Raw genomic sequence first — 18,331 nt, 5'->3', positions numbered from 1 at the left:
ACCCACTGTCAGTAAAAGCAACAAAAAGCCTTTCTTCCCCCCCCCCCTTTCCCCTCCCCCCCCTTCTTATGAGAAGAAAAGGAAAGGAAGATAAATGGAGGTTACATAAATGGAGCCAGGCAAGTAGGTAAGAGCCACAGGTCCCATGCTGCTGGCTAGGAAGGATGGGAGTGTGTCACTAGAAAGGTTTTAAGGAGAGGGAAGGATGCAATGGCTTGGCCTGATCCATCCTGCGTTGCCACTAGCTACCAGAAGGACCTGGCTGATTAAAGAAGGATCTCTTCAAGATGCCTATAAATGGAGAAAGCCTGCTCTAGGAAGGAAAAGGGGACCTCTGGTAAGGCATGGCACTGATTCAGAACAGATACATTGGGTGCTCTACAGAAAAAGCAAACCTCAACCCCACCCTTAAATCCTGTACCCAGTAAAATCAGTGGGGAGTTTTGCAATGAACTCTACTGACCCCAGGCTATGGCTTCGACCAATATATTAATTAGAGGTTTGGTTTTGCAAATGGAGCTTTGAGGTGAAGAATTACACTGAAAAAAAAATGCCTGTATTCACGAAGGGGTTTTAGGGAAAACATGGAGCATGCATGTAGGAATCATCATGGAGCCTTCCAGAAAGCTTCCAGGAACACTACAGATCATCTCTTCTGTAAGGTTGCTGCGATCATTGAAGCCTGCCTTAGCATAAGCTCTCAGATGAGTGAGAAGCAAGTGGAGAAATGCCTGGTCTGTGTGTTTTAGCTTGTGTTTCTGGGCTCAGTGCACTGGCACCACTCTGTCCCAGGCTTCTGCAGCTGCTGAATGGGGCTGGTGGGTTGGTGCCCCCCTCTCCGCTCCATCTCCACCTGCACCTGCTGCCCACCTTCACTTCCAGCACAACCCCAAGGTAAAAGAAATTAATCTCATTAGGTATTACTCAGTGGCAAGTAACTCTCAGACTTGTTTTCTGTTGCTGCCATCTTTTCACATGCCCCTGGGACCGAAAACTGGAGATGACAGTTCCCTTACAATGACCTCAAAGCTCATTACCTGCAATGTCCAGCACAGCCTTAGCTCCCCAGCAGTGCATATCCCACCCTTAGAGCTTGCCTAAGATTTTCTACTCTTGATTTTAAGTCTGCTGCTGCCCTATGGCAAACAAAAAAAAACTCTTCACTTTCTGGGAGGTGTGGAATGGTTTGCAGTTGACCTCTGTTAGTCACAGCAGAACATAAATGCAGGAGTGAAAGGCAGGGAAAAGAAGCTGCTCTGAAAAAGAAATCTGTCATCTTCAGTGGTGGAGGGGGGCACAGGGAAAATGGCCATGAAGTGGAGGTGGGCAACTGAGACACACACCTAAAGGCAAAATCCAAGGTGCTGAGATGAGTTTCAAGGGGTGATGGGAGACAGAACATGAGAAACAAGTTTTCCAATCAAGCTGCTGGAAAACACAGGTTAAATGTTATTGGTCAAGCTTGCAATCAAAGAAAGACCTGAAACAAGTCTTTGGGATGGATCCAGGCTTAAGCTGAAGGCTGCTGTGTGGGAGAGAGAAGCTTGTGGTTTTCCACTCCTTGGGGGGCCATCCTGTCCCCTTTCATAACATAGGAAACAGTCAGGAGCAAGATCTTGCTGTTCCTTGGTGTTTCTGGAGTTTGCCCAGCTGACACCATGAAGCCACAACTCCAACACCCAGGTGCTTCCATGGACCTCCCTGGGAGCTCTCCTCATGCCTGCTCTGTCAGCACCAAATGGGAAACTTCTCCCACGAGGGCAAAGAAGCCAAATCTCTCCAAGGTGACACACAGGTCCATGGTCCATCTGAAGATAAATGCAAGGCTTTGCAACATGATCAAAAGGAAAAATAGGATGTATTTATGATGTAATCCTGGCTCCAGGCTCGCCCTTCCCATGGGACGTGTTGTGTCTCTAGTCTGCATCACTCCATCTTCCCCTTGCTGCCCATTCAATTCTCTTCCAGGAAAAAGAACCAACGCTTGCAGGATCTGAAAGTCTGGACACAGTACATAACATATGGCAGGAGGTTGTGGTTTGGTTCCTCCTTCTTTTGCTGGAAGCTGCTTTTCAGCACATGGTCCATGGGCTGATGGTGGTGGGATGACTCCTGGGAGAGCCTGGAGCAGCTCGCTGGTCAAAACCACACAACTGCCATGTAGGTGAACATAGAACCTCTCCCATGAGAAGGTGTCTGCCATGGAGGCCTTACTGCAAGGGATTTGAAATGTCAGAAATTGTGCAGGAAAGGAGAGGGCTTTCCATGATCTTCATCACAGGCAAGGTTATTGAAGGCCAATAAAAGAAGAAGGGCAAAACCGGTGGAGAGCAAACCTTGTTGGCTACGCAGACAGGCCCAGAGCAGAGGGAGCTTTACCTGGTGCTGGTGGTTGCAGTCGGTTGGAAGACTGTGCACAGATCTCCAAAATGCCCATGTGTGGGAAGGGGGGGAGGTGCTTCTCGAGCCCTGAATCGTGCTTGGAGAAGAACTGGCGAAGGGACCCATGCTAGCCCAGAGTCTTGTGTCAAAGGCGGCGGTCACAAAGCAGCAAAAAGAGACACTTGGTAGGGCGCTGGCGAACGCTCCTCCTCGCGGCTCCGGAGACGCTGCACAAGGCTGCTCCAGCTCCCCTCTGGTGCCGTCAACTCAAAGGCATGGTCATAAGGGAAGGGAAAAAAAAAAAACCCCAAACAACCAAACCCAACGACAAAACCCAGCCCCCAAAGCGAAGCTGGAGTAGATGAGAGGACAGGAAGGGAACCAGCTTGGTGGCAATGCTACAATCAACTTCCTGGGCACGCGGGGCCAGCGGAGAGCTGCGCTGCAAAGTCAGTCGGCCCCTGGGTTAAAAGACAACCCTGCAGCAGCAGGTGGTGAGGCCGTGCCTCCTCCCCACCGCCAAGCAGGCTGCTGGCTGAAAGTCTCTGTTTTTAAGTTACCATTTACTGCTTTGAAGCAATAAGTTGGGACTCCTATACCTTTCTTTTTGTTTTGTTTTGTTTGTTTTTTTTTTCCCCTCTCTTTTTTTTTCTTTTTTCTTTTTTATTGCATTAGGAAACAACACCAAAAAAAAAACCCCAAAAAAAACCCAAAACCAAACAAACAACCCAACAACAACAACAAAAAAACCCAAACAGACAACAAACAAACAAACAAACAAAAGAACAACCACAAAAAAAAACAACCCAACCCCCTTTAAAGCATTAAGACAGCCCTTTGATGTCCCTGCCAAAAGGATGCAGTTGATTCGCAAGCCACAGTTAACGCTGCTGGCTCTCAGGCTCCTGCTGGAGAGGGGTGCTCTGTCTGCCTTGCCTCTTTGCCTCTGTGCCGTGGGAGAGTCGGTTTCGGTTTCAGGGGGAAGCTCACCCGGTGGCATGCGCATGCATGGTCAGTTTGGTTCACAGTGTGGTGGCCAGAGGCTACTCCATGCCGCTGCGCAGGATCTGGTTGGCCGCGATCAGCATCACGCTTATGATGAAGGCCATGGCGAAGGCGCAGATAAGGCTCTTCCGGACGCAGGTCTGTCTGTTCTGCTTCTGGGCGTGCACTGCAGGGGAGACATGGCAAAGGTCAGGCCCTCCGCCCCCACACGTGGCTTGGCTTTCCATCACGAGCTCAGAAATCATAGAATCAGAGAGCAGTCAGGGCTGGAAGGGACCTCAAGGCTCAGCCAGTCCCAACCCCCCTGCCATGGCCAGGGACACCTCACACTGCAGCAGGTTGCTCACAGCCACCTCCAGCCTGGCTGCAAACATCTCCAGGCAGGAGGCTTCCACCACCTCCCTGGGTAACCTGTGCCACTCTCTCCACACCCTCATAGGGAATAACTTCTTCCTAACATCCAATCTCAATCTACCCATTAAAAACTAGAGCTTTTTCCATTCCCCCCAGTCCTATCACTCCCTGACACCCTAAAAGTCCCTCCCCAGCTTTCTTGGAGCCCCCTTCAGATACTGGAAGGCCACAATAAGGTCTCCTTGGAGCCTTCTCTTCTCCAGACTGAACAGCCCCAACTCTCTCAGTCTGTCTCCATAGGAGAGCAGCTCCAGCCCTCTGCTCATCCTCGTGGCCCTTCTCTGGACACCTTCCAGCACCTCCAGATCCTTCCTGGAATAGAGGCTCCAGAACTGGACACAGTACTCCAGGTGGGATTCCCCCAGAGTAGAGCAGAGGGGGAGAATCACCTTCCTCAACCTGCTGTCTATGCTTCTTTTGATGCAGCCCAGGATGTTACCTTGATGTAAGCCTCCAGTCCACACCTCAGACACCCCCTGTGCTGGCCACATCTCACCTCTCCCTGCTGGGATATTTCATAGAATCACAGCATCCCAACATGGTGAGGGTTGGAAGCGACCTCTGGAGGTCATCCAGTCCAGCCCCTCTGCTAACAGAGGTTCTCCAGGATCACTGTCAGGGAATCACAGAATGCATTGGGTTGGAAGTGACCCTCAAAGATCATCCTGTCCAACCCCCCTGCAGTCAGCAGGGACAACTCCAACTAAATCAGGTTGCTCAGGGCCACATCAAATTCAACCTTGTATGTCTCCAGGGATAGGGCCTCAGCTGCATCTCCTGACAACCTGTTCCAGTATTTCACCACTCTCAGTGTAAAGAACTTCCTCCTTATGTCCAACCTAAGTCTCCCCTGCTGCAGTTTCAAGCCATTGCCTCTTGTCCTATCCTCACAGCCCCTTCTAAACAGTCCATCCTCAGCCTTCCTGTAGGTCCCCTTGAGATACTGAAATGCATCTCTAAGGTCTCCCCAGAGCCTTCTCTTCTCCAGCCTGTCTTTGCAGGGGAGGTATTCCAGCCCTCTGATCACCTTTGTGGCCCTCCTCTGCACCTGCTCCAGCAGGGCCATTTCCCACATGTCCAGGTGGGTTTTGAAAGGCTCCAGAGAAGGAGACTCCATGTCTTCTTTCCAGATGATCCACCTTAACTTTCACTGCTCCCAAACCTACTTTCCTGGCAGACCACCCTCTAATACTACAGGAACCCCTTTCTCTCTCATCTTGGCTTTTAAACCCTTGAGGTATGTTTTGCTCTCTCTCTCTCTTTCTTTTAAGCTATGAAGTTCTCCCTAATGTTCTTTACTTGGAAATAGTGGTCTTCTGTTAACCCCTTCAACTCACCCAGGTCAGCTGGGAATCACAGAATGTTAAGGGCTGGAAGGGACCTTGAGAGATCATCCAGTCCACCCCCCTGCCAAAGCAGGATCACCTACAACAGGGCACACAGGAGCTCATCCAGGTGGGTTTTGAATATCTCCAGAGAGGAAGACTCCACAACCCCCCATGGCAGCCTGCTCCAGGGCTCTGTCACCCTCACAGGGAAATAATTCTTCCTTCTGCTACCACGGAACTTCCTATGCCTCAACTCCCACCATTCCCCTTGTGCTGGCATTGGGCATCCCCCAGCAGAGCCTGGCTCCAGCCTCTTGGCACTCACCCTGCACATCTTTATCAACATGAATGAGGTCACCTCTTAGTCTCCTCCAAGCTGAAGAGCCCTCAGCTCCCTCAGTCTGTCCTTGTAAGGAAGCTGTTCCACTCCCTTCATCATTTTCATGGTTCTGCACTGGACTCCTTAAGCAGTTCCCTGTCCTCCTTGAACTGAGGGGCCCAGAACTGGACACAATATTCCAGATGTGACCTCACCAGGGCAGAGTAATGAGCAGAGAATTAAGATGCACTCCCTGACAGCACTTGAAACCCCTCTGTGATAGTTCCCATGAGTATGCACAGCAGGTTGAACACTTCTCCTTAAATGTTCTGTGCCTAAGCAAAATCTGGCTCCTTAAGAACCTTCTCACAGGAATGTTTGCAGAGGGGTTGTCAAAGAGGTGAGAGCAATTTGTGCCAGTTGAAATGCAGAGAGAGTTAGGAGGTTTAGTATTTGACTTATTTTATTTGATTTTAATTTTGTTTCAAGTTCATCAAGGGGGAATCATGCTGAGACTTGCTAAAACCAGTGCATGCCTCTGTCTTAGCTTCCCTAGCTGTGATATTGAACATCAAAACATACACTCACAAAATCACAGAATTGTTTTGGTTGGGTAAAAACCCCTTTAAGCTCATGCAGTTGAACCATTTCCTAACTCCCAAGGCTGGTGCTAAACCATGGCCCTCAGCACCACATCTCTGCCTCTCAGAGTCAGAGAATAGTCAGGGCTGGAAGGGACCTCAAGGCTCAGCCAGTTCCAACCCCCCTGCCATGGCCAGGGACACCTCACACTACAGCAGGTTGCTCACAGCCACATCCAGCCTGGCTGCAAACACCTCCAGGGATGAGGCTTCCATCACCTCCCTGGGCAACCTGTGCCAGGCTCTCACCACCCTCATGGGGAACAACTTCTTCCTAGCATCCAATCTCAATCTACCCACTCTAATTTTGCTCCATCCCCCCAGTTGTATCACTACCCAATATACCCTAAACAGTCTCTCCCCAGCTTTCTTGTAGCCCTCTGCAGATACTGGAAGCCCACATTAAGGTCTCCTTGGAGCCTTCTCCTCTCCAGACTTGTAAACACTTCCAAGGATGGGGATTCAACCTGGGCAACCTGTTCCAGTCTTTGAGAACCCTTTCAGTGAAGAAGTTTCTTCTCTTGTCCAACCTAAACCTCCCCTGGAGCAACTTTAGACAGCATTGGGCTGAAGATCAATGTTTGGAAAGGCTTTGATGGTCCCTTGAGAGAATCACAGAAAGACCTCATACATGCAATGTGTTCTGGCCTGCTGCTGCAGTCACTAACACACGGCCTTGGCTCATCCTGAGTGGGGATGCACTCATGTCTTTTTCTCATGCATAGACTTACGATGATGGGAGACTTTCAGGTGGTTTGCAACAAACTCAGAACTACACCAAACCTAAAATGTGAGCAGGAAAAGGATCCAAGTGCCCATATATAAAAACGTCCAGGAGAATATTCCTAGAACATGTGGGGAAAACATTGGCCCTGAGCAGCCTGGGCTAGTGGAAGGTGTCTGTGTCCGTGGCAGGGTGGTTGGGAGGAACAGATCCCTTCCAACCCGAAGCATTCTATGAATCTATGATCCAGGCTTGAACCTCATCACACTGAGAAGAGAAGGGCAACAAAGCTGGGGAGAGGTCTGGAGCACAGCCCTGTAAAGAGAGGCTGAGGGAGCTGGGGTTGCTTAGCCTGCAGAAGAGGAGGCTCAGGGGAGACCTTCTTGCTCTCTCCAACTCCCTGAAGGAGATTGTAGCCAGGTGGAGGTTGATCTCTTCTCCCAGGCAAGCAGCACCAGAACAAGAGGACACAGTGTCAAGCTGTGCCAGGGGAGGATCAGGCTGGATGTTAGGAAGAAGTTCTTCATAGAAAGAGAGATTGGCCATGGGGATGTGCTGCCTGGGGAGGTGGTGGAGTCACCGTCACTGGAGGTGTCTAGGAATAGCCTGGATGGGGTGCTTGGTTGCGTGGTTTAGCTGATTAGATGGTGATGGGTGACAAATTGGACTTGATGAGCTCAAAGGTCTCTTCCAACCTGGTTAATTCTATTCTATTCTATTCTATTCTATTCTATTCTATTCTATTCTATTCTATTCTATTCTATTCTATTCTATTCTATTCTATTCTATTCTAGAGTGCTGGAGGCATGAGAAGCCCTCCTTAGTCAGATTGCCCAGGGCAGGGGACAGCTGCAACACCAGCACTCCAAAACCTCGCTATGCTCTCTGCAGACAACGAAACCCTCTTCCAGCACCTCTCCCAAACTATTTGCTTTCTGCTTGCACTGCTCTGCTCCTTGATTTCCTCACTCTCTCCTTTATAATGCACTCAGAATCAATACTGCAGTTCCTGAGGTTTGTGCATGATGCCCTGGGACTTTGAAAAGCTTCTTGAATCACAGCTTTAGTTACTTCTTGATTTCTGTTATTTGTGTACTTGGAAAACACTCCCAGCCAGCAGACAAAGCAGTGCCACAAGCCATCACCCTCAGCATTGCTGTTCAGTGTGGGGCTCTGGGGCTGACTGCCATGACTGGGAGCAGCAGCTGAAGGCTGGTCAAGGCTTTTTGTGCTGGCAACTCTCCTGCTGAAAGGAAAAGAGTGAAGCATTCTCAGTGCTTCCTGCAGAAGTGTTCCCAAATTGAACAATTTCTTCGGTCTTCTGCAAGCCATCAAGTCAAAATAGAGCTTGAAAGCAGCAGGGCCCAGGTAAGTCACTGTTAGAACCATAGACCTGTTGAGGTTGGAAGGGACCTTTGAGACCAGCAAGTCCTCCTGGAGCTCACAATGCTACCACTGGCCACTAAACCACGTCTCTCAGCACCACATCCATGTGTCTTTTAAATGCCTCTAGAGATGGTGACTCCACCACTTCCCTGGGCAGCCTGTTCCCATGCTTGATGACCCTTTCTGTGAAGAAATTTTCCTGATATCCAACCTGAACCTCCTCTGGTGCAACTTGAGGCTGTTCTGTACTGACTGAAAGTACACCGAGTAGCTAAATGACCTACCAAGCAACTCCAGAAGAAAGAGGGAAGCTCTGCACTGAAACATAAGTGTGCTGCAGACCCAGAGACACCCTCTTGCTATTGGTTGGGACCCAGCAGGACTTACTCCAGCAAGAAGCCAGTCCTTCTTGCTCCTTGTCCTTGCAATCCACAGGGAGATAAAGTGGCTGAAGTTCTCCTTGCAATCCACAGGGAGATAAAACAGCTGAAGTGAGCACCACTACGCACTGCACTCTGAACTGCACTCTTAAATATGGAGACCTGTTTGCCTCTGCTGCTGACTGATGAATTTTAGCTCTCTCTTCTCTCCTTTCTCCAGATGCATAAACCCTTTGAGCCTGGCATCTGTGCTTTTCCATAGCTGCCCTTGACACAGGCCTGGATGCTTGATCTGTTATGTCAAGGTAACATAGCCTGGGCTGCATCAAGAGAAGCATAGCCAGCAGGTCAAGGGAGCTGATTCTCCCCCTCTACTTCACTCTGGGGGGACCCCACCTGGAGTACTGTGTCCAGTTCTGGAGCCTCTATTACAGGAAGGATCTGGAGGTGCTGGAAGGTGTCCAGAGAAGGGCCACAAGAATGAGCAGAGGGCTGGAGCTGCTCTGCTATGAGGACAGACTAAGGGAGTTGGCGTTGTTCATTCTGGAGAGGAGAAGGCTCCGAGGAGACCTAATTGTGGCCTTCCAGTATCTGAAAGGGGCTCCAAGAAAGCTGGGGAGGGACTTTTGAGGGTGTCAGGGAGTGATAGGACTGGGGGGGGATGGAGCAAAACTAGAAATGGGGAGATTGAGATTGGATGTTAGGAAGAAGTTGTTCCCCATGAGGGTGGTGAGAGACTGGCACAGGTTGCCCAGGGAGGTGGTGGAAGCATCATGCCTGGATGTGGCTGTGAGCAACCTGCTGTAGTGTGAGGTGTCCCTGGCCATGGCAGGGGGGGGGTGGAACTGGATAATCCTATTTGCCTCTGCTGCTGACTGATGAATTTTAGCTCTCTCTTCTCTCCTTTTTCCAAATGAGCTTGGCATCTGTGCTGCCCTTGACACAGGGCTGGATGCTTGATCTGTTCTGCAGCTGGTTGCCAGCAGGAGTTTTGAATGCCTATGGGACATGCCAGGGTTTGGATGTGAGCTGATTCTCTGTACAATCAAGTCAGAGACAGGCCAGGTCAGATCCTAAGATCCTTTGGAGATTTCCTAGAGTCTTCTTAGTGGGGACAACAACTCACAGACTGTCCAATGTCAGTGAAATCTCAAGAGGCAAGGCATACTGAGGATGGGTCATCCTTCATCTTCTCAACGTGCAGAGGACCGGCTGCAGGAGGACTCACCATGGTAACAGAGACAGAGCTACAGTCACTATAATGTCTTCACAAGGACATGGGATTAATGGGTCCAGCCCATTCCAGGGTACTGGTTGTGGCTGCTGGGCTGGTCACAATGCCCATGGTGGGTTTCAGATGACCAGGGTAAGTGCTGAGAGCCTTGCCTGAAGAAAAAGGCTTGCTAACAGGAACAACTACAGTGTATTTAGAGAGGCTTCTGTCACAACCCTGCCAAAGGTGAGTGATATTTGCTTTCTCTGGCTGGCTGAAGTTATTTCCAGAGGGCAGTTTTTCATTCCCAGGCCCTTATCTGCAGAGTGGATGCTCCTAGATCCTTCTCTGGGGGGAGAGGGAGGAGAGTGGTAGCAGCTCTTGTACATCCACTTAATGTGAGTGTCAGGGCTGAGGCTGAAATAAATACCCACTGCAGGCAGCCTGGGTCACCCTAACCAGCCAGCACTCTTGTTTGCCATGAGCTTAATGTTGTGAGGGCTTGGATTCATAGATTCATAGAACACCAGGTTGGAAGGGTCCTCAAGGATCACCTACTCCAACCTTAAATAAAAGGAACCAGAACATCTGTCCTATGAAAAAGAGGCTGAGGGATGTACAGCCTGGAGAAGTGCAAGCTCTCGGGGGGATCTTCCCAATGGTGATCAATACTGAAAGGGTAGGTGGCAGGAGGATGGGGGCAGGCTTTTGTCACTAGTGCCCAGTGACAGGACAAGAGGTAATGGGAGCAAACTTGAACACAGGAAGTTCCATCTAAACAGGAGGAGGAACAAGAGGACACAGTCTCAAGCTGAGCCAGGGGAAGTTTAGGCTGGATGTTAGGAAGAAGTTCTTCCCAGAGAGAGAGACTGGCCATTGGAAGGTGCTGGCCAGGGAGGTGGTGGAGTCACCATCACTGGAAGTGTTTAGGAAGAGCCTGGATGAGGCACTTGGTGCCATGGTTTAGTTGATTAAATGGTGTTGGGTGATAGGGTGGACTTGATGATCTGAAAGTTCTTCTCCAACCTGCTTAATTCTGTATTCTGAATGCTCTCCAGCAATCCTTTCCAAGCCCTCCCCCCCTACCCTTCTGTGAACTGCCAGACAAATTATTTTTGTGCTACAAAGTTTTGGCAGTACGATGCTGCTGCAAACAGTTGTGCTTTGCTGGGGTCTCTTCTCATCAAACCCCACATTCTTCTTGGCTCTCAACTCCATTCTCCTGCCCTAAGCATTAATAAAAATGGAGGGAAAGGCTGAAGACACAACTGTGCCTCCCTTCTCGATTGGGGCTGCTGTGGGCTGCTTGTACTTGGGAGTTGGATGTTTTCATTGCTCTTCATCAAGGAGAAGGCAAATGAGAACCCCCTAGAAATGTGTGGGAGGGAAAGATGCCATGTAAGCCTCGATCTGACATCTTGCTAATGACTCTAATGTTCCCAGTGAACTGAACAAAAGCCTGGACTTGTCCCTGACCATAATATGAATACTGTTTGAAGATGAATATTTGTGTTTAATCCAAATGTGTGTGTGAGCGTGGGGGAGAGAGAGAAGCCACAGCAACCATGTTGACAGAGGAAGAATATTACACAGTCAGGAAGACCTTGCAAAGACAAGAAGCCAGGTTGGCAAAATGGTGAGAATGACAGAAATGTGCATGGATTTGTGTCCAAGGCAATGTTGGTTAGCACCTCTGAGGGCTGAGCCAGCCAGCCCCTCATGTGGAGAAACAGCAATGTCTCTGTCCACAAGACAGAGAAGGGTTTGGAGGCTTCTCTTTGATGGCAAGAACACACCCAGAGGTGACACTGGTTGAAGATTCCCCCATTTCAGCAAGGTACTTCCACACATTGGCCACAACCCCAGGCAGTGCTATAGGCTGGGGTCAGAGTGGCTGCAGAGCAGCCAGGCAGAAAGGGACCTGGGGGGACTGGCTGACAGCAGCTGAACATGAGCCAGCAGTGTGCCCAGGTGGCCAAGAAGGCCAATGGCATCCTGGCCTGCATCAGGAACAGTGTGGCCAGCAGGAGCAGGGAAGTCCTTGTGCCCTGTGCTCAGCACTGCTTAGGCCACACCTTGAGTCCTGTGTCCAGTTCTGGGCTCCTCAGTTTAGGAAAGATGTTGAGATGCTGGAAGGTGTCCAGAGAAGGGCAACAAGACTGGGGAGGGGTCTGGAGCACAGCCCTGTGAGGAGAACCTAAGGGAGCTGGGGTTGCTTAGCCTGGAAAGGAGGAGTCTCAGGACAGACCTAATTGCCATCAACAGCTACCTGAAGGGAGATTGTAGCCAGGTGGGGGTTGGTCTCTTCTCCCAGGCAAGCAGCACCAGAACAAGAGGACACAGTCTCAAGCTGCACCAGGGGAGGTTTAGGCTGGATGTTAGGAAGAAGTTCTTCATAGAAAGAGAGATTGGCCATTGGAATGTGCTGGCCAGGGAGGTGGTGGAGTCCCCATCACTGGAAGTGTTTAAGAGGAGACTGGATGAGGCACTTGATGCCATGGTTTAGTTGATTAGATGGTGTTGGGTGATAGGTTGGGCTGGATGATCTCTGAGGTCTTTTCCAACCTGCTTAATTCTGTATCTGTAACTTCTGTACCTTGAAAGCTTTCTGCTATGTCTCTTTGCTTAGGAGCCGTTCCCAAATCTCAGTGAAAATCACTGGGGTTCCTCTTGGCTTCATTCCTGCCCACAATTAAAGGCACTTCAATGGGGTGGCTGAAAATGTGCATTAAATACAGATGTGAGCCTCTAAGCCAGCCCCTTTAGGCCACCTCTACAGTTGAAAGTAAAAGGTGCTTTTCAAGATGCAATTCATCCCCTCCCAAGACAGCACCTAAAAGAAGCTCGAGGAGCTGTCCCCAAAAAGCATCTCCTCCACTCCACCAATTTCAGTGAGTGATTCACATGGAGACACTTCAAAGCCAGCCTGGGATGCTGCCCAACCTCCTTGACAGCATCTCCCTCCGTTCCACTGATCCATGCCTTGAGGCCCTATCATGTTTTGCCTTTGAGCCCTGTAGGGATCTAAGCATTTGGGAAGTGGGAATGCTGAAGGCACAAGTGGGTCACTCAGATAATGGCATGTTCAGCATGAAGAGCTTGCAGGGACACAACCTGCTCTGAGGCTGTCATTCCTGGGAGGCACACTGACGTCAGAGCTGCCGCGGTCCGGAGCCGCTTCCTCCTGCTGGGACCTGAAGCAAAGCGTCGTTGACAGCACTCAGTTGATCTTTATTCCCTGGTGCATTGGTCCCTGCCTCTGTGTGTGTATTTCTAACAACACCTAAAAAAAAAGCCCTCCAAGGCTCTGTTTTGCTTCTAGGTTCTGCCTAGCACCAGCAGTGCCAACATCCCACGAGAAAAGCTGTTCTCGCTGCACTTTTGGAAGCTGGCACTTCCAAAATGAGATGCTGAGCGTTTAGGGGGTTCAGACCCTTTCCATTTGTGTGTGTGTGTGTGCAGCTGGGGTAGTTCACCCCAGCAGCAAAGCTGGAAGCAGCCTGCATGCCTCTCCCCACGGTGACAGCTGGCCCACGTCTCCACTGTATCAGCAGGTCAGCGGGGACTAGCAACTCCATTCATGTCAGCGAGCATCTCTTCCTCCTGGCTGCTCTTCAGGAGGAGGGGAAAATAAAAGAAGTGTTGCTTGGCTTGATTCAAGGAGCTTTGCTGCTTGCCTCCCTCCTGCAGGCTTCTTAAAATTCAGCTCTGCTCTTCCACATCTTCTCTGCAGTATTTAGCAGAAGGTGAGCGTGCTGGAGAGAGCTGCTGGATGCTGTTTGTCAGCCAGGCTGAGAATTGCACCAGTTTTGCCCAGGGAGGTGGTGGAGGCACCATCACTGGAGGTATCACAGTATCACAGTATCACAGTAACTAAGGTTGGAAGAGACCCCAAGGATCATCAAGTCCAACCTGTTCCAACAGACCTCACAACTAGATCATAGCACCAAGTGCCACGTCCAATCTCCCCTTGAACACCTCCAGGGACGGTGACTCCACCACCTCCCTGGGCAGCCCATTCCAATGACGAATGACTCGCTCAGTGAAGAACTTTTTCCTCACCTCGAGTCTAAACCTCCCCTGACACAACTTGAGACTGTGTCCCCTTGTTCTGGTGCTGGTTGCCTGGGAGAAGAGACCAACCCCCACCTGGCTACAACCACCCTTCAGGTAGTTGTAGAGGGCAATGAGGTCGCCTCTGATCCTTCTCTTCTCCAGGCTAAACAATCCCAGCTCCCTCAGCCTCTCCTCATAGGGCTTGTGCTCAAGGCCTCTCACCAGCCTTGTTGCCCTTCTCTGGACACGTTCAAGTGTCTCGATGTCCTTCCTAAACTGAGGGGCCCAGAACTGGACACAGTACTCAAGGTGTGGCCTAACCAATGCAGAGTACAGGGGCACAATGACCTCCCTGCTCCTGCTGGCCACACTATTCCTAATACAGGCCAGGATGCCATTGGCCTTCTTGGCCACCTGGGCACACTGCTGGCTCATGTTTAGGCGGGTGTCAATCAGCACCCCCAGGTCCCTCTCCGTTTGGCAGCTCTCCAGCCACTCTGACCCCAGCCTGTAGCTCTGCATGGGGTTGCCGTGGCCAAAGTGCAGCACCCGGCACTTAGACTTATTAAATGCCATCCCATTGGACTCTGCCCATCTGTCCAGTCGGTCAAGGTCCCTCTGCAGAGCCTTTCTACCCTCAGTGTTTAGGAAGAGACTGGATGAGACACTTGGTGCTATGGTTTAGCTGATTAGATGGTGTTGGGTGAAAGGTTGGACTCAATGATCTCAAAGGTCTCTTCCAACCTGGTTAATTCTATTCTATTCTAATGTGGTTATCCTTTGCCTTCTTTTCAAGACTCTTCAGTGTCTCTGCCTGCTGCCCTTTGACCCCTCAGAGCTTCAGAATTTCCCCCAAGATGGCCTGTATGAATCAAAGGATCACAGAATCCTGAAGGTTGGAAAAGACCTCTAAGGTGATCAAGCCCAACCATCAGCTCAACACTACCACAGCCATTAAACCATGGCCCCAGGTGCCATGTCTAGAGCTTTCTTGAACTCCTCCAGGGATGGTGACTCCACCACCTCCCTGGGCAGCCTGCTCCAATGCCTGGCCACTCCTGCAGTTAAGAAATGTTTCCTAATACCCAACATAAATATCCCCTGGAGTAACTTGAGGCCATGAAGTGGCATCACTGTGGGTGGGAAGCACAGTAGCTGTCCCAGGGTAGTGCACACAAACCCCAAGATCCTCTGTAGGTGTCACCCTAGAGTTTTCTGCACTTTGAGATGATTTGTAGCTGTTTAGTTGTTCCAACCAGTTCCAACCCTTCACTAAGAGGGTGGTGGAACACTGGAACAGGTTGCCCAGGAAGGTGGTTGAGGCCTCTTCCCTGGAGATGTTCAAGGTGAGGCTCAACAAGGCCCTGGGCAACCCGATCTAGTTGGGGATGTCCCTGCTGACCGCAGGGAGGTTGGACTGAGTGACATTTGGAGGACCATTCTATGATTCCATGTATCCTTGCCCCTCGTGTGTGATGGACCTGAGTGCTCCAGATGAGGCAGAAAGAGAATAATAGTAGAGAAACACAGCCACCTCGTCTCTCACCTTCAAACTCTGTCTGGCAGTTGCCCGAGTTCTCATTTAGACTCTCCTCCTCGTTGATGATGATGTTCTCGATGTCCTTCATCGTTAGGTGATCCCGGAAGGCGTGGTAGAGGATGTGTTTCAGCTCTTCCAGTGTTATCCTTTGCATGTCAAACTGTGGGAAGAGGATGGAGTTAGACTCAGCCACCAGGAGCAGACATGGTGCTTGGGGGAAGAGAGAGGAGAGAATAGAATAGAATTAACCAGGTTGGAAAAGACCTCAAAGATCATCGAGTCCAACCTATCACCCAACACCATCTCATCAGCTAAACCATGGCACCAAGTGCCTCATCCAGGCTCTTTATAAACAGCTCCAGGGATGGTGACTCCATCACCTCCCTAGGCAGCACATCCCAATGGCCAATCTCTCTTGCTGGGAAGAACTTCTTCCTAATATCCAGCCTAAACCTCCCCTGGCACAGCTTGAGCCTGTGTCCTCTTGTTCTGGTGCTGCTTGCCTGGGAGAAGAGACCAACCCTCACCTGGCTACAACCTCCCTTCAGGGAGTTGTAGACAGCAAGAAGGGTCTCCCCTGAGCCTCCTCTTCTCCAGGCTAAACAATCCCAGCTCCCTCAGCCTCTCCTCACAGGGCTGTGCTCCAGACCCCTCCCCAGCTTTGTTGCCCTTCTCTGGACACCTTCCAGCATCTCAACATCTTTCCTAACCTGAGGAGCCCAGAACTGGACACAGGACTCAAGGTGTGGCCTAACCAGTGCTGAGCACAGGGCACAATGACTTCCCTGCTCCTGCTGGCCACACTCTTCCTGATGCAGGCCAGGATGCCATTGGCCTTCTTGGCAACCTGGGCACACTGCTGCCTCATATTCAACTGCTGTCAGCCAGTACCCCCAGGTCCCTTTCTGCCTGGCTGCTCTGTAGCCGCTCTGACCCCAGTCTGTAGCACTGCCTGGGGTTGTTGTGGCCAAAGTGCAGCACCTGGCACTTGGATGTGTTCAATCTCATGCCCTTGGACAGTGCCCATCTGTTCAGCCTGGCAAGGTCCCTCTGCATGTGGGCATGACGCAGCTCCTGACTTCTGGGGTGGTTCTGTGTTTGTTTGGGTTTGGTCTGGTTTTGTTTTTATCCTCATTTCAATACCTCAGTGTAACTTTGCACATTTTTTTTGCTCTTTTGGGTTCATTTAACACTAACAGTGTGAATGCTGCAAATGAATATTGCTGGAGCTCTTGCCAGCTGCCTTAATGCTGGTAGAGCAGGAGAGAAACACAGCCCTGCACCAGGGATGGTCTTTCAGGCTGGAGGTAACAGCGATCCGGTACCAGTCCTGACCATCCCAACAGAGAGAATCACAGAATCACCAAGGTTGGAAGAGACCTCCAAGATCATCAAGTCCAACCTGTCACCACAGACCTCATGACTGAACCATGGCACCAAGTGCCACGTCTAATCCCCTCTTGAACACCTCCAGGGATGGGGACTCCTCCCTGGGCAGCACATTCCAACGGCTAACAACTCTCTCTGGGAAGAACTTTCTCCTCACCTCCAGCCTAAACTTCCTCTGGCACAGCTTGAGACTGTGTCCTCTTGTTCTGGTGCTGCTTGCCTGGGAGAAGAGACCAACCCCCTGAGAAAACCCTGAGAGATTCCCCTGGTAGCTCTTCCACCTTGCCATCAGCCACCACCTTGTCTCTGCCTCTGGTGTTTGGTTTTTTCCTGCTAACTCACCAGTTGTGCCTGCATGGTGAGCACAAGCAGAGAACATTTCCCTTCTAGCTGACTTCTGCTGTGGATCCAGGAGGTAAATGCTGTTCTTACACATACCAGATATCAACCCCAGAGGAGTCCTGCAGAATACATAGAAATGAACATTTTGCAGCAGAGGACCTTTGCACATGTGTCAGGTTTGTGCTGTTAGCATCTGCTAACAGTGCAGAAGAGAGGGCATTCACACTGGCTGACCTGCAGTGCCAGGTGAGAAGAGGAGGCTCTCTCAGCCATCAGGGGAAGTTCTCACAGTCACCCCCAGTCTCCCACTGTGCTGCAGATCACAGAACCATAGAAATGTTTTGGTTGGAAGAGATCTCTAAGATAATAGAGTCCAACCTCCAGTCTATCACCATCATGGCCTTCAAACCATGTCCCAGAGCGCCATGTCCACAGTTTCCTTGAACACCTCCAGGGATGGAGTTCAACCACCTCCCTGGGCAGCCTGTTCCTGTGCCTGACCAATCATAGAATCATAGCATCAATGAGGTATCACTGTTCCTGATACAGGCCAGGATCTCCATCCCTTCCATCTTCTGCTTTCTCTAACGTTACAGGAGGAAGAGGAATGGAGCAGCTGTGTGCTTCACAGCCAGCACGAGTAGGAAAAGTGTTTCTCTTGGCAACTAGAGGTGTGGTAAATGGGGGAGGGGGGGAGGGTGTGGTGTGTTAATTCACATGGTTGCTCTTTACAGTGGTGTTAGGAGGTGTAGCTAGTGAAGGACATTGAGGCACTTGAATGTGTCCAGAGAAGGGCAATGAGAGGGGAGGCAATGGGAGGGGTCTAGAGTACAGCCCTGTGAGGAGAGGGCCATGGTTTAATTGATTAGATGGTGTTGGGTGATAGGTTGGACACAATGATCTCAAAGGTCTCTTCCAACTTGGTTAATTCTATTCCTACTCCTATTCCTACTCCTATTCCTACTCCTATCCTATCCTATCCTATCCTATCCTATCCTATCCTATCCTATCCTATCCTATCCTATCCTATCCTATTCTATTCTATTCCATTCCATTCCATTCCATTCCATTCCATTTTGGCTGAGGCTCCCTCCAGAGCCGTGAGGCAAGTACATGAGTTTTCCCAAGTGTGAAAACTCCCCACAGGACACACCATTGCCTCTGCTGCCACATGCTGCTCCTCTCAGTCTTAGAAGTCTTTGCTGGCCTCCC

At 50.5% G+C, this 18,331-nt stretch overlaps 1 protein-coding gene across 5 annotated transcripts in view; it reads right to left on the bottom strand.

Annotated features, from left to right (window-relative positions):
- Positions 1–3,180: 3,180 nt before the first annotated feature.
- The window catches only part of CALN1 (calneuron 1), a 190,386-nt gene continuing 175,235 nt past the window's right edge, over positions 3,181–18,331 (bottom strand). For all 5 annotated transcript variants that reach the window (XM_054166911.1, XM_054166908.1, XM_054166910.1 and 2 more), the window contains exons 5-6: positions 15,395–15,548; positions 3,181–3,553 (exon numbers count right to left, since the gene is read on the bottom strand). In XM_054166911.1, the coding sequence (XP_054022886.1) occupies positions 3,426–3,553; positions 15,395–15,548 (282 nt within the window). In that variant the 3' untranslated portion in view covers positions 3,181–3,425. The remainder of the gene's footprint in view (positions 3,554–15,394; positions 15,549–18,331) is intronic.

The sequence above is a fragment of the Dryobates pubescens genome, chromosome 13, assembly GCF_014839835.1.
Source record: "Dryobates pubescens isolate bDryPub1 chromosome 13, bDryPub1.pri, whole genome shotgun sequence".
Classification (NCBI taxonomy): domain Eukaryota; kingdom Metazoa; phylum Chordata; class Aves; order Piciformes; family Picidae; genus Dryobates; species Dryobates pubescens.
The sequence above is the reverse complement of the archived record's forward strand: the minus strand, read 5'-3'. Positions and strand labels throughout refer to the sequence as shown.